Source organism: Catharus ustulatus, chromosome 9 (assembly GCF_009819885.2).
Source record: "Catharus ustulatus isolate bCatUst1 chromosome 9, bCatUst1.pri.v2, whole genome shotgun sequence".
Lineage (NCBI taxonomy): Eukaryota > Metazoa > Chordata > Aves > Passeriformes > Turdidae > Catharus > Catharus ustulatus.
The window spans coordinates 27,638,999-27,653,846 of NC_046229.1; the positions used below are offsets into that span (position 1 = coordinate 27,638,999).

General features: G+C 45.9%; 1 protein-coding gene and 1 long non-coding RNA gene across 5 annotated transcripts in view; both read right to left on the reverse strand.

The window, feature by feature from the left end:
• LOC117000325 overlaps positions 1-11,942 on the reverse strand; it is a 54,916-nt gene extending 42,974 nt beyond the window's left edge. For both annotated transcript variants that reach the window (XR_004418744.1, XR_004418743.1), the window contains exon 1: positions 11,712-11,942. This is a non-coding gene — a long non-coding RNA (uncharacterized LOC117000325). The remainder of the gene's footprint in view (positions 1-11,711) is intronic.
• A 1,008-nt stretch (positions 11,943-12,950) lies between these two features.
• LOC117000058 (BMP/retinoic acid-inducible neural-specific protein 3) overlaps positions 12,951-14,848 on the reverse strand; it is a 194,886-nt gene continuing 192,988 nt past the window's right edge. For all 3 annotated transcript variants that reach the window (XM_033067407.1, XM_033067409.1, XM_033067408.2), the window contains one exon: positions 12,951-14,417. In XM_033067407.1, coding sequence (XP_032923298.1) covers positions 13,301-14,417 — 1,117 coding nt within the window. In that variant the 3' untranslated portion in view covers positions 12,951-13,300. The remainder of the gene's footprint in view (positions 14,418-14,848) is intronic.

Below are 14,848 nucleotides of genomic sequence, written 5' to 3' on the forward strand. Positions count from 1 at the left end.
CAGCAGAAATGTTTATAAGTCCTGAAGCACAATGCAAAAGATCCCCAAAGTCTGTATTACTGATTGTAATGTTGATCAGTGGCTAGTAACATCTAGAAACCAAAAAGAAATATGTTTTACATGACAAATGGGCTTGCAGTTTTGATACACAAATACATGTGTCACATAAGTGGTTAATTTTAGTCCCTTCTGTCCTTCTTCTCTTCCCTGGATGTTTCAGGGCTGTTTTTTCTTCTCTTCCCTGGATGTTTTTCCAATTCCTTTCTCACTCTTAGTTTATTTGCAAAGCAGGGACATGGTAGAGTTTCATTAACAAATTAATTATTTGTTCTGTTTGGTGCAGATTCAGGGCTCAATTGATACAATAATTAATTCAACTTAAGGTTCTGTTTCAATTAGCACAAAGTACGTATATATGAACTAAGACAAAAAATAGTGGAAATGTTGAGTGAACAGTTTACTCTTTTCCTAAACAAGTATCTTCTCAAGGAGCCAAGATGTTGTAGCAGAGACAATTTTCTGAGTACAAAAATTAAAGTTCAGCCAAGGATAGCAATAGTTCTTTGATTAGTTGTAAGCTTTCAAGTAAAAAAAAAAAACCACCAGCAATCAGGAATATATATTAGCATAAATTACACATAATAAGAATGTTAAGAAAAACAACAAACCTTTGATCCTTGGAATCTGGCTTTAAAAGCATGAGACTGCATTGTAATTTAGTGTTTAAGTTAGAGCATTGTTTTTCATTTTTCCAGTCAGGGGCTTTCACCCACAGATATCAGTTTTACCCAGGGCAAGGACAGTGAGAAGATTTTTGTCAGCCACAGAAACTGGAGGTTTTGTTTATCAGAAACTTTTATATATCAGATGGCTTTGTCAGCTTAAAAATCTTTGGATTTTTCTTTTAGCTCAAGCCTGGTATGGGACATGCCACCTGGAAGGCTATTCCCCACAATATTCCCATTATATCACCAATTATTTCTAGCCTTGAGGATATCAAGTTTTTTGTGTGCACATAATGAAGACTCACTCTGTGACATCTTTCCAAGATCTAGACTTTGAAACAAATCTGGTATCATCAGCCTTACAATAAAATCCCTGAGCTGGCAAAACATCAGTACTTCCTCAAAGGAGTCAGTGCAGCCTAACAGGGAGAACAGACAGTTGATACAAGGAAATTAAAAAAAAAAAAAAAGAGAGAGAGAAAGAGGGAAGGAAGGAAGGAAGGAAGGAAGGAAGGAAGGAAGGAAGGAAGGAAGGAAGGAAGGAAGGAAGGAAGGAAGGAAGGAAGGAAGGAAGGAAGGAAGGAAGGAGAAAGAAAGAGAAGAGAAAGAAACAGAAAGAAAGAGAAAGAAAGAGAAAGAAAGAAAGAAAGAAAAGAAAGAAAGAAAGAAAGAAAAGAAAGAAAGAAAGAAAGAAAGAAAGAAAGAAAGAAAGAAAGAAAGAAAGAAAAAGAAAGAATAAAGAAAGAAAGAAAAAGAAAAAAAAGAAAAAGAAAAAGAAAAAGAAAAAGAAAAAGAAAAAGAAAAAGAAAAAGAAAAAGAAAAAGAAAAAGAAAAAGAAAAAGAAAAAGAGAGAGAATGGCTGATCAAAACAATGATTTATTTTTACTTGTATGATTCATTCCTTTAAATAAACAGCAAGTAAATGGCTTGGCCAATTTGTAGCCTCTCTCTAGCTACAAATTGGCCAAAGCATTCACAGATCAATCTTGATCACTCTTGATAATGGGCTTTTTCCACTGAGTCCATTTCACCCAGTGTGCAAAGTGCAGCTCCTTACTCTCAGCTTAATGCATTTAATAAAACTTAATTAAACATTTGCAAGCTTAATGAAGCACTCTGGAAATGAAAACAAAGGCAAGCCAATATCCTTCTAAATGGAAACTTGGCCATCAGAGTGCCACTGAAAAACCTGAAACTGTGTGCTGGGCTTTTAATGTATCCTTTGGGGTTAATAGGATAGATCAGGGTAGCATTGAAAGTCCTGTTACAGTATATTATTTATTTTTTTTATTAGCATGTCAGTCAGATGTAGGTGTTTTATGATGTGCTGTGTATTCCAAGTGGAGCTGGACAAAATCAATTTAGAGGTAACAACGAGAACATATCCCAAATATTTAACTTATGCAAAATGTACCACGTGCAGTGAATTCACTTATGGTAAGGACCTTCCTTCACACCAAGGAAGGGAGATAAAAGTGAATAAAACAGTTGGAAAACACATGAAAACGCCAAGCCTGTCCCTGGGGGCTGGTGGGGAATGTGTGGGAAATCCTCCTCTTTCTCCAGCAAAAGAAATGAGATGCTGAAAACTTGGTGTTCCTCCCACCACATACTATTGTCTGAAGACACTGAATGGGTTTAAATATTATCATTAGTGTTGCTATTTATTATTATTATTGTTGTTGTTTTTTTTGTAATAGTATTCTACTCTTTACTTTTATTCTAATAATTTGATCTGAAGCAATACTAATTCTCTGATTATTCAGGTAAGAATTCCAATATGCTGATAACTACAGTAGTTTCACGAATACAAGCTGCACGGATTATAAGCCGCACCCCCGGTGCCTCGACAATGTTGCTGTCTTTGTCAATAGATAAGCCGCACCCCGAATATTAGCCGCACTTTCGTTCGTCGCGAGAATCCGTGCGCAGCTTTCACAAATTGGCCAATTAGTAACAGGATCGCGGCATAGCGGGCTTTACTCGCTCGGGGCGGGGCCAGGCAGGCTCGGCCCGCTCATGGTTGCCGATGGGGCCGGGTGGCCCAGCTCAGCGCCACGGCTCGGCGGGGCTGGCCGGGTGGTGCTGCCGCCGCCGCCGGGCTCGCTGGCCCCCCTCTCCCGTCAGCACCGCCCCGCTGCCGCTTTCGCTCGCCCCGCTGCCGCTTTCGCTCGCCCCGCGCCGCGCCTCGCGAGCGCCGCGCCCGCCCCGCGCCGCTTTCGCTCGCGGCGGCGCTTTCGCTCGCGGCGCTTTCGCTCGCGGCGGCGCTTTCGCTCGCGGCGCTTTCGCTCGCCGAGCGCCGCTTTCGCTCGCCCCGCACCCCAGGCTCGCCGGCCGCCCCCTCCCGTCTGCACCGCCGCCGCGTTTCCTCGCCCTGGCCGGCACTGCAGGCCCCCGCACCGCCGGGCTCCCCCACGCTGCTGGCCCCGATTCTGCTGGGCTTCCCCCGCTGCCAGGCAGCCCCACCCGTCGGCCTTCCTGCTTCTGCCATGCTCCCCTGCACTGCTAGCCCCAGTTCTCCCGGGCTCCCCCGCCCTGCTGGCTCAGGCTCTGCCGCCCGCCCCCCACACTGCTGGCCCCGCCTCTGCCAGGCTTTCCCACCTCTGCCGGGGCCGGCCGGGCTCCAGCTTGGCTTGGGGCTGCCGCGGGCTCTCACTTCCGTGTTGGCAGCTTTTAGAATTTTGTTAATAGATTAGCCGCCCCGGAATATTAGCCGCACTTCCGGGTTTCCACCAAAATTTTGGTCAAATTGGTGCGGCTTGTATTCGTGAAATTACTGTAATTCTTTGCTTTAATGTGTGTTTTACCATGGTCTATAATGAGGTTTTGAATGATAATGGGCTGTTTTTTCCCAACCCTTTCCTGAGGAGAGGTGTGAGCAATGAAGTCCTTTGGAGTTCCTCTTTGGGCACTGGAGAGGTTCTAGGGTCTCTCTGGATCCTTCTCCCAGCCTGTCTCTCACCTATAAACTTTTGCACAGTCTTAGAGTGTTGCTTTACACTGTGAATCAGTGAGATGTTGTAAGGAGCAAGAAAGTCTTGTTCTTACCCCAGCAATGAATTTCCAAAGCTGAAGGGGCTTCACTCACAGGTTCATAGAGCCCTTAGGGCTGGGAGGGAGCTCTGGAGACCCTCTGCCCCCCACCTTGCCAAGGCAGGGGGCATGTCCAGGTGGGTTTGGGATTATCCAGAGAGGGACACTCCAGGGCCTCCCTGGGCAGCTGTTCCAGGGCTCTGCTCCCTCCATGAGAAGGAGGTTGAGGTAGAATTTGTTGTGCTTGGCCAGTGTATGGCCATCACTTCTTGTCTGTCACTGTGCATCTCTGAACAGAGCCTGGCACCATCCTCTTGGCACCTGCCCTTGGGATGTTTTCATAGATTGATGAAAACCCCTCTGAACCTTCTCTTCTCCAAACCAACCAGACCCATCTCCCTCATCAAAGAGATGCTCCAAACCACTTCTCATCTTTGTGTTAATCCCACTGCACTCCTGTTGAGCTCCCTCCTGCCTGGCAGTAGACATTGGAGAAGGAGATATCCAAGACCTGATATTCATTTGAACATTTTCAGATAAAAATGATGAAGTAACCTCCAAAATTCTTTGAGCAGAAAACTTTTCATTGCTGTGGATAAGATCCAATGGGACTGTAGCTGCACATGTGGACACTTCATTCAGCATTTCACAGAAACAAGCCTCATTTGTAGTTGTCTAGGAAAGGCATAAAAACTGCCTATTCACAGTTTTATGCAGGCTTAACAGGCTCATTTCATGTCATCAAATTTATTGTCATGCTTCCTGACTTGGACGTGCATCACTTGGAGCATTCCTGGTTTAGACAGGAGATTTATGAGGCCTGCTGAGCTCCCTACCTTTAATTTGATTTAGGGAAATTTCCCAGAACTTTCCAGGGGAAACTCAGTTATAAATCCAAACATCATATTTCATAAGGAGATTTTACATTTTCTCCTAATGTGTTAAAAATATTTCCTTGAGGTGTGACTGTGCTGCAGCCTACACATGCATTGCACCTTGCTGAATTCCAGTGCATTAAGGAACCTTTCTGCACAGTTCTGTTCCACAGGCAGTGGGATCAAGGCACCCTCAGCACATTCCTTCTGCTCTGCTCTGGTGAGAGCAGATCATCTGTTAGGTATTTCCAACTCAAACCTTTGTGGGATACCACTATTCCATGCAGTGGCTAAATGTGGGCCTTAATCACTTCTTACTTTTTAATTTTTTTTCAATAACTGTGGGTTTTTTTCCCTATCTGTGACTGGGGGTTTTTTTCTTTCTTCTTTTTTTTTTTTTTTTTTACTTTCATTTTTTGTTCTTTTTTTGCTTTTTTTCTCTTACATATATTGCAGATTTTTTAACGGAAAATGGACCTAGACTCAATAGAATTGTCAATAACAACCTTGGTAATTCTAGGCTGATTATTCACATTGCCCAATATTACACATGTAGTCTAGGCTAGGAACCTTGGACCTTGCTGATGAGATGTCCAAATTGCCCTTCAGAGCTTTATTGCAAATAGAAGAGGCTCCTACCTTAAAGCTTTCATTACAGATGCAGTAAGTTTTACCAGCTGGACGCCTCCACCTGGGCAGGGAGGGATTCAGCCACCTGAAATTTGTGTCACCTTTAGCAGTGTGACAAAGGCCTTGCTTACAGAGCAGCTTCACCTGATCAAGAATTGCCTGTTCCCTGAGTGCTTAGGTGGAAATGACATCTATTAACCTGAAAGTCAAATATCTGCACTTGCAGGGGGATTACTGCCCAGTGTGGCTGAGTTCTTTAGAGAACAGCTTTTCCCAACTCTATCAATGACATTAAAAGTTGTCTCTTAAGGAAAAAAGTAACCAGGCAGTTTAATGATTTAGTGTGTGCGTGTAGAATCCAGCTACTTTAGAAAATATTCACACCAAAAAATTCATATATATCTGGGTTGAAGTGAAGGAATATAGTCACTCCAATTTATTTTGAGAGAATATGACAAAGTATTGCCTTTACAACGAAGGAAAAAAAATTGTCACCAATGTATTCCATTCTAGCAAAAGCATATTAGAAATAGCACTAATGTTTTCAATCTCAATCAGTTCATGTGTTCATTTTGCTCTCTTGAGTCTGTTAAAGCTGAGAAATAATGTATGAAAATAAGTGCTTGGTACTTTTACATGTTTATGACTAAATTCTGATTGACTAGAGGCTTTAATACTTGGAGTCCAGATAAAATTCATAGCTAAGAATTTCCATTTTCAATTTGTGTTGACAAGTCAGCATTTTTAAAATGCTTAGCACCACAGTCCTCATCTTAACTTTACACATCTAAATATTAAAAAGGTAGCTGTGATGCACTCTGATGTCCTGCTGTTAAACATCTCAAGCTGTCAAACTAGTCTCTTCAGAAATACTGATTCTGGGAGAGAAATCTTAAGCACTGGACAGCAAGGGGGGGAAAAATTAATAGAAAGACAGTGGTACAAAACCAGTTAAAAAAAAAAATAGAGCTGATACATTGTAGAATTACTGTCTAATATTGTAGAAGTTGTCTATATTTTTGGTGGGAGGGAGGTTTGGTTTGGTTTGGTTTGGTTTGATTTGGTTTGGTTAATGCTGAAGAAGGACTTACAGTAGTTTCACGAATACAAGCCGCACGGATTATAAGCCGCACCCCCGGTGCCTCGACAATGTTGCTGTCTTTGTCAATAGATAAGCCGCACCCCGAATATTAGCCGCACTTTCGTTCGTCGCGAGAATCCGTGCGCAGCTTTCACAAATTGGCCAATTAGTAACAGGATCGCGGCATAGCGGGCTTTACTGGCTCGGGGCGGGGCCAGGCAGGCTCGGCCCGCTCATGGTTGCCGACGGGGCCGGGTGGCCCAGCTCAGCGCCACGGCTCGGCGGGGCTGGCCGGGTGGTGCTGCCGCCGCCGCCGGGCTCGCTGGCCCCCCTCTCCCGTCAGCACCGCCCCGCTGCCGCGTTCGCTCGCCCGGCTGGCAGGGCTGCCGCCGCCGCCGCCGGGCTCGCCGTCCGCCCCGCTGCCGCTTTCGCTCGCCCCGCGCCGCGCCTCGCGAGCGCCGCGCCCGCCCCGCGCCGTGCTCGACCCGCGGCGCTTTCGCGGCTCGCGGCGGCGCTTTCGCGGCTCGCGGTTCGCGGCTCGCGGCTCGCGGCTCTCGGCTCGCGGTTCGCGGCTCGCGGTTCGCGGCTCGCGGCTCGCGGCGGCGCTTTCGCGGCTCGCGGCTCGCGGCTCGCGGTTCGCGGCTCGCGGTTCGCGGCTCGCGGCGGCGCTTCCGCGGCTCGCGGTTCGCAGCTCGCGGTTCGCGGCTCGCGGCGGCGCTTCCGCGGCTCGCGGTTCGCGGTTCGCGGTTCGCGGTTCGCGGCTCGCGGCGGCGCTTTCGCGGCTCGCGGTTCGCGGCTCGCGGTTCGCGGCTCGCGGTTCGCGGCTCGCGGTTCGCGGTTCGCGGCTCCCGGCAGCGCTTTCGCGGCTCGCGGTTCGCGGCTCGCGGCGGCGCTTTCGCGAGCGGCGCTTTCGCGGCTCGCGGTTCGCGGCTCGCGGCGGCGCTTTCGCGGCTCGCGGTTCGCGGCGAGCGGCGGCGCTTTCGCGGCTCGCGGTTCGCGGCGAGCGGCGGCGCTTTCGCGGCTCGCGGTTCGCGAGCGGCGGTGGCGCTTTCGCGAGCGGCGGCGCTTTCGCTCGCCGGGCGGCGCTTTCGCGAGCGCCGCTTTCGCTCGCCCCGCCGGCAGGGCTGCCGCCGCCGCCACCACGCTCGCCGGCCGCCCCCTCCCGTCTGCACCGCCGCCGCGTTTCCTCGCCCTGGCCGGCACTGCAGGCCCCCGCACCGCCGGGCTCCCCCACGCTGCTGGCCCCGATTATGCTGGGCTTCCCCCGCTGCCAGGCAGCCCCACCCGCCGGCCTTCCTGCTTCTGCCATGCTCCCCTGCACTGCTAGCCCCAGTTCTCCCGGGCTCCTCCGCCCTGCTGGCTCAGGCTCTGCCGCCCGCCCCCGACACTGCTGGCCCCGCCTCTGCCAGGCTTTCCCACCTCTGCCGGGGCCGGCCGGGCTCCAGCTTGGCTTGGGGCTGCCGCGGGCTCTCACTTCCGTGTTGGCAGCTTTTAGAATTTTGTTAATAGATTAGCCGCCCCGGAATATTAGCCGCACTTCCGGGTTTCCACCAAAATTTTGGTCAAATTGGTGCGGCTTGTATTCGTGAAATTACTGTAATTGGAAAATTTATAATGATACAAAAGACATAGAGGTTATTTTTAATTATTTTGACATCTTACACAACCCTAAAGTTCTCTCATGTTGTGATACTTTAGTTTTGTAGGCAGAGGAGTTATGACTTAATACACACCTGGTAAACTGAATAACTGAGGGGGACACGAGAGGCCCCAATGAAAAGGGCACATGAAAGCAGCTCTACACATTTATACCATGAATTCTCTTTTGTCATTCTCTTATTCTTGTTTAATGCTGAAAGTTCCTTCTCTGCTGAGAGTGAGGGAAAGATGTAAGACAAAAATCTGTGTGTTCAAAAGCTAGCGATGATCAATTTTCTTCTGTCTCACTCATGCTCAGTGATTGTACCTGATCTTTGCATTTTTGGTCTTCTCTTCCCCTGTGGTCCCTAAGGGCTCTTGGAGTGAATTACACAGCTGTGATGGGATCCCAAAGCTGTTCAAAGACACTTTGTTCTCCCCTCTTTCCCCAGCGAAGAATTGTGTTTTGTTATGTACACACCTCACTTTGTTTTACTGCTCCTCTTCTCTCTTGCCTGACAGTTGACAATTGGCAAAAAGCCTTTTTCTAAAAAGAGAAAGCTCTTAGAATGTGTTGAAAGGTGGTCACACTCTGGATTAGCACCTCTTTGGGGAGCACTGTTTTCAGAGCAAAGCCAGCTCTGCCTCCCTCCCAGGTGGTTTTCAGTTCTCTTCTGTCTACTGTGTGTGCTGAGAGCAGATCACAGGCAGAAAAACAATGCCTCATGAAGGTGGTACCAGAGGATGGGCAATCCTGCAGCAGCTGTTGTTACTGACACTGGCATTGCTTGTGGTTCCCTTTCATATCTGCATGTTGCACTGAATATTCCCTATAACAGAGGAATGTGTGAGTGTGTTGACAAGATACGCTGATATTTTTAGATGCACGTTACCATCCAAGGAATAATCTGCAGGGAAGGAAAAATTTCACCGTTTCCTGGAGGTAAAACTGTTTATTTGCTCATAATTCACACCCTACTGTTGTTGGCAGGGAAAGAAAGAATTTATGACCCTGCTCTCCCATGTGCACTCACTTTCAAAGCAGTGTCACCTCTGGTGATGCCAAATCTGTGAAACTAGAATGCCAGAAATCCAGACACTTCTCTGCCATGTGGATAAGCTGACATTTTATTGACTGTGACCCAGGGCTGTGGGTTGCTCCATCCGTGCTCTGTGTATGCGGGGTGTTGGGCATGTGCTGCTTCTGGAGTAGATTTCGTGCTTAGATAATGAAGCTGAGTGAGCAGACCCCAAAGCCAGTCCTGCAGTCCCACAAACGGCCCTGCTGGGTCCCCGTGAATCCTGCACATCAGCATTAGTGACTCTCATTAAAAGTAGCCACAACATTCCTTGTTTCCAAACCTCACCCACATCCAGGGTGATCTCAGCCTCTGCTTTTACTTCTAGTGGGGCATACAGGCTGTCTTGCTTGCTTAAAAGCCTACTCAGATGAAATCTTGGTTCCTTTCCTCTCTCTACTGCTCCCTGGCTTCCCCCTTGCATTCCAACCACCTTGGCAGGAGCCCTGGCTGCACCATCCAGAGGGTGATCCCATTCCCAGCAGCTCAGATTCTGCTCCCTGCCTGCCAAGGAAATGATGGCTGCTGGGTTGTAAAACTCTGATCCTTCACCATATCCCATTTACCTACTTGCTGTCAGTGCAGCAGTGAGGAGAGTGTGGAGCACTTTTCTTCCCCCGGACATTTTGCTTTGTCCTTGGGATGAACACATGCTGCATTTTCAGAGAAAAGACCTTCAGACACTTGTAGCCTGCCCATCCTCCTTTCTGCACAAGCTGCTTATTTAGCCTGGGAAAACTGAGGTTTTTTTGCTTTTGCCTCTTTGTTGACTTGAGGTGTCTGACAAATATTCACTTTCACAAGAAATGCAGTCAGCATAATGCATACCTTTGGAAACAAAATTTGTTCTGAATATTGTCTAGGTTGTCATTGTGTCATTCCATGTCCAGCAGTGAAAGAAAAGAAGAAGTGTACATTTAGATTAGATTAGATATTGGGAAGAAATTCCTGCTTGTGAGGGTGCCCAGAGAAGCTGTGGCTGCCCCTGGATCCCTGACAGTGTCCAAGGCCAGGCTGGACAGGGCTTGGAGCCACCTGGAAGGTGTCCCTGGCCAGAGGATGGGACTGGATGGGCTTTAAGGTTCCTCCCAGCCCAAACAAGTCTGGAGTTCCATCTTGCCTTGCTTTGTTTATTTTTTTCCATTTATGATGGCAGGAAATAACAGCCATCAAATAACAAATAAATTGGTGAATGCCAGCAGAAAGCACCAGGATCTGATCACTCCAGATATCTGCAACGCCCAGATGGAAATGAATGCACGTGGATGTAGCCACAGTTCTTTGTTCTCCACCATTGGGTCCATATCTTATTCCAAAACTTTCTTATGGACCAAGTTGTTTGCTGGTTTGACTTACCCAGACTCATCTGTTCCTAATAAACCATCCCAAAGTTCTTTTTTGAGAACACAGAAAGTTTCCAATCGGAAAAAAAAAAAATCAAAAGGGAAATATTATTGTCTCCTGTTTGAGAACCAGATAAACTTGTGCCTTTTTTTCCTCACTATGTGCTAGTGGGGCTTTTTCCTACCACCTTTATCTTTATAGAATCCATCTCTGGTAAAATAGAAACCGTCCTTATTCCATGAACCTACAGCTTCCAAAATCCAAAACTAGTCCGTGACTAGTGGGCTAGGAAGTCTGGCACAAAGCTAGTGAGTAATGACAGGAGGCTTCCACTGCTCCAGTCCAGCACAATGAATGTCTTGTGCAATAACTAAATGATGTCCCACTTTCGGGGCTTCTTCTGAGCTGTGTCTTCTATTATGGACATATTTGCGCACAGTGAAGAACTTAAAATCTTGGCAGAGAAAGATATGTTAAAAAAACAAACAAAACAAAACAAAAACAACTCAGCCAGGAAAGAAAAAACAGTCATAGGGGAAAAATGCTAAGAAGGAGGATGAAAGGGGTGTGGGGGGAGAAACTCCTCAGATCATTTATTGTGACAATTGGTATTTTTTCTTAGTGAGGGGAAGAAAATGCTTCATCATTGCCCCACACTTCCATCATAACTTTTACTTTCTATGAGCAGAAGACATCTGTTATTTTTGCTTTTTGTTCATTTTATAACATCAGAGTCTTTGGCTTGTTTGAAAAAACTACACAAGGTACTGGGTAATAAAATCCAGATATCTAATTTTGTAAGTTATTATAGTTGCCAAAGACATAACAAAAGAGCAAGAGAAAGACTTGAAGATGAAAACAGGAATACTGAGAATTTTAACTGTGAAGATCTTACTGATGCAAGAGCAAGCCAAAATCTGGACACATAGAGGAAGGGATGAGATACATTATTTATCAGCAAAGGAAAGCTGTAAATTGAAAACAAATAGGAATTCATCCAGAGGTTAATTCTGCCAGCACCACAGGAAAAAAAACCCAAACCAAACAAAAACAACAAAAAACCCCCCCACACAAACATAAACCCCCCCCCACCCTCACTCAGAAAAAAAAAAAAATTTAGTTCTGAGGGACTTCTTAGTATAGAAGGTCTGAGGAATTACCCAAATGGGTGGCAATGAAACAGTAAAACATATAAATATTTATTGATGTCAGGAGACACAGGAATCATTAAGGAAAATATTTCCCACAGCAGTAGGCTTTCTAAAGACTTTCTGCCTTTGTAAAAACCTTGTCTACATTCACTTACAAGGTGCTTTCTCCCCTGTGCTGCTGGGGTCTTGCTGGAAGTGAGGAGTGTGTCTTAAACTCAGATTAGGCTCGGTTCAAATGACGCTGTAATATAAAAAAATTGAAATGAATAAAGTGAATTTCATTGAATTGGAGTCCAACTGAATTAAAATTGTGCATGAATGAAATGGGGTTTTTTGCTTTCTGTGCTTGCCCATAAAATATTTTTCTTTTTGTAATTTTTTCCCATTTAAAAAATACAAATTGATTTTTTAATCTATGACACAGATTTAGACTGAATGTACGGAGGTACTACTAAATCATTTTGTATCAATTTTCTTCACTTTACTGTGCATTTACTAACCGGGACTTCTGCAGTCCAACCATTTGTTCTGCTCTCTTTCAAGAGGCAGCAAAAGCTTCTTGTGAGTCCCAGGTTCTGCTGTCTCAGATGTGCTTTTTTTCTGCTGGGATGTGTCAAATAGCAAAGAATCTAATTCTGATCCACAGACATTCACATTTAATTAATTTCAGTAATTGATAATATTTAATTAATGACTTGCACTGTCAGCTTTATAAACTGGATTTCTTGTATCTGTATACCTGTAAAAGGGGAGGTTTCTTTTTTTTAACTGAAAATTCTTGCACTGAAAACAATGGAAAAAACACCCGTCTACTAAACAGGTGCATTGGCAGGGAAATCTTTAATTTGAATCTAACCAGCATGGTTGTACTTGGGTGAGCAGTTCAAAACAGAGAATTCTGAATAACAGTGTGTGTGTGTTTGGGAGGAGGCAATGTGTACCTGTGCTTGATTATTTTGGCAAATATACAAAGCAAAGGATGAGAGGGACACATTTGAAAATTATTTTGGCCATTTGCAGATAGCCTCTCACCTGTCTCCTGCAGAGCTAGCGCAGCTTTAGCTGCTGTGCATGGCACAGTTCCAGCCTCCTGCCCGTCCTAAAACACCCTGTGGGATCACTCTGTGTCTGGGTGTCACACTGAGCACCTTGGGATGGACAAGCCACAGGTGGAGCATGCAAACCATCGCTACAGTTGTCACTTCAGCCCAGCTTGAATACTTAGATCCACACCCTAAAATTAAATATCCTGTGGCTTTGACTTTTTGACAGTTTCTCTTAAAATCTGGAGTCGATCTCTTTTCTTTACCCCTCCTGAGCTCAGCACACACAAAAGTCTATCAAAGTTACTACTTTTGTGTAAGAAAAAAGAATCCCACAGCATTTCTTTGTAATAACTGTTCAGCTACAAAATTTTATTGGTCTCCTTCTATGTTCCCTCTAGAGGATGTAATGCACAAAAGCATTGCCACGGAACATATAAAATTACAAATGAAATTTATTGTAAAAAGTAGAATGTCTTCTAGACTGGTGTCAGTATTTATTTCATTCATAAACCAAAACTGCAGGTATAATATATTCATTGTCAGCAAGTTCATGTGTGTAAATTGCCATCCAACAGTATTGACTGATATAAGACAGATATTGAAAAGACAATTTAAATTTACTCTTCCAAACATAAACTGTTCCACAAAAGCACTGTAAAAACTCCTTCAAGGTTTTGTGTTGTGCTTCACATTTATGGTTAACTACATAATTTGGTTGTGTCGTAGTCCACTGTGTTTGGCAATTTGGCATTAAAGGCCTGCAAAGCAGATTGGATCCTCACCACTTCACTGGTAGACAGTTTGAGTCTATGACGGAGCAAGCAAGAGAAGAGGTCCAGACGACGTTGGCCGGGTGGAGAGAGTTTATTTACACGATCCCGAATCTCCAACAGCTGCAAAAGCGCTGAGTCCTGTGAGCCCTGAGTGTAGGGGTAGTCCAGCTGCAAAATCAAGTCTCGAATTGCTTCTGGGTCGAAGTGCATGCTGTAGCCAAACACTTGGATATTGTTGATTTTCATGTAGCCCAGATTTCTTGAGGGATCAATAAATTCCAGGGGTTCGTAGTAGATGCTCTCATTGCCATTTGGACCGTTTGACTTTATTCGACTCCTCAAATAGATGTGCACAGTTTCAAAAAATGTCTTCCACTTGTTGCCTAGGGTCAGCGTCCAGTTATAACACTGAAGGGGTAAGTCCAGTTTAGTCCGCTCCCAGTCTGGGAAATTATTTTCGTTCACAGGCATAAACCAGCTCTCAGAGTGGCTGCCCCCAAAAGGGTTGATATAAACAGCAAGGACGGGCTCTAAGGTGCTGTTCTTAGTCAGGCAAATCTGCAGAGAGAGGCCCAGTATCATATGGACCAGGCTGGACTTGTACTTGTTGCTCTTAAGAGTCAGGAGCATCCTCTTGCGCCACGAGGGGTCGAACCAGCTGTTGAGGCGCATGTCATTGCTGATGAAAATGGCGTGCACCTCGATCCTGCGGTCCGTCTTCTGCAGCAAATACCTCATCTCCAGGTCCTGCAGGTCCGTCTCGAAGCCGATGTAGTGCTCAGTGGAGTCGGCCACCTCAGGCTTGCAGAGCCCCTGGCTCAGCATGTAGCCGGCGTTGCAGCTGCCGCAGCGCGTGCGGTTGTCAGGGGCACAGCTCAGGCACGCGGGGCCGTCCCCCACCGTGCAGGGCAGGGAGCCCTGGCACGCCACCTGGTCGTTGGGGCACGTGCACGTGTGGGTTTCCTCGGAAAAGCTCCCCAGCAGCCCGTTCTCGTTGCAGTAGAGGAACGACTGGATGCGGTTGAGCCAGTAGTTGGAAGACCTGCAATGTGAGAATAACTTGTTTTAACAAAGAGGAGCCTGCACACAACAAATACAGCTTTGTTGTATTTTGTCATGAAGAGAAAAATTAGGCTGGTTTTAGTGTCGGGTTAAGGCACGATAGCATCAGCTGTTGGATAGATGCAGGTATAAATTGCCTCTTAACAGTGCAAAATCACAAAAGAAAAGCTTCCCTATAAACCCACAGGCAGGACAGGAACATTTAGTTCATGTATTTGTTTTCTCTGTGTCTCTGTCAAGGAAGTCTGACAAATCTCCATTTTCTGTAACTGCCTTCAGTTCTTCTTTAACATCCTGAAATCCTACACAGTTGAGATAATTTTGTGTGTTCTATTTGACCAAAGTGCTTCATGTGTATCTAAGTGTACAACTTTACTCTCCCTCTATTCTATTATGAAGATTTGGGTTTGT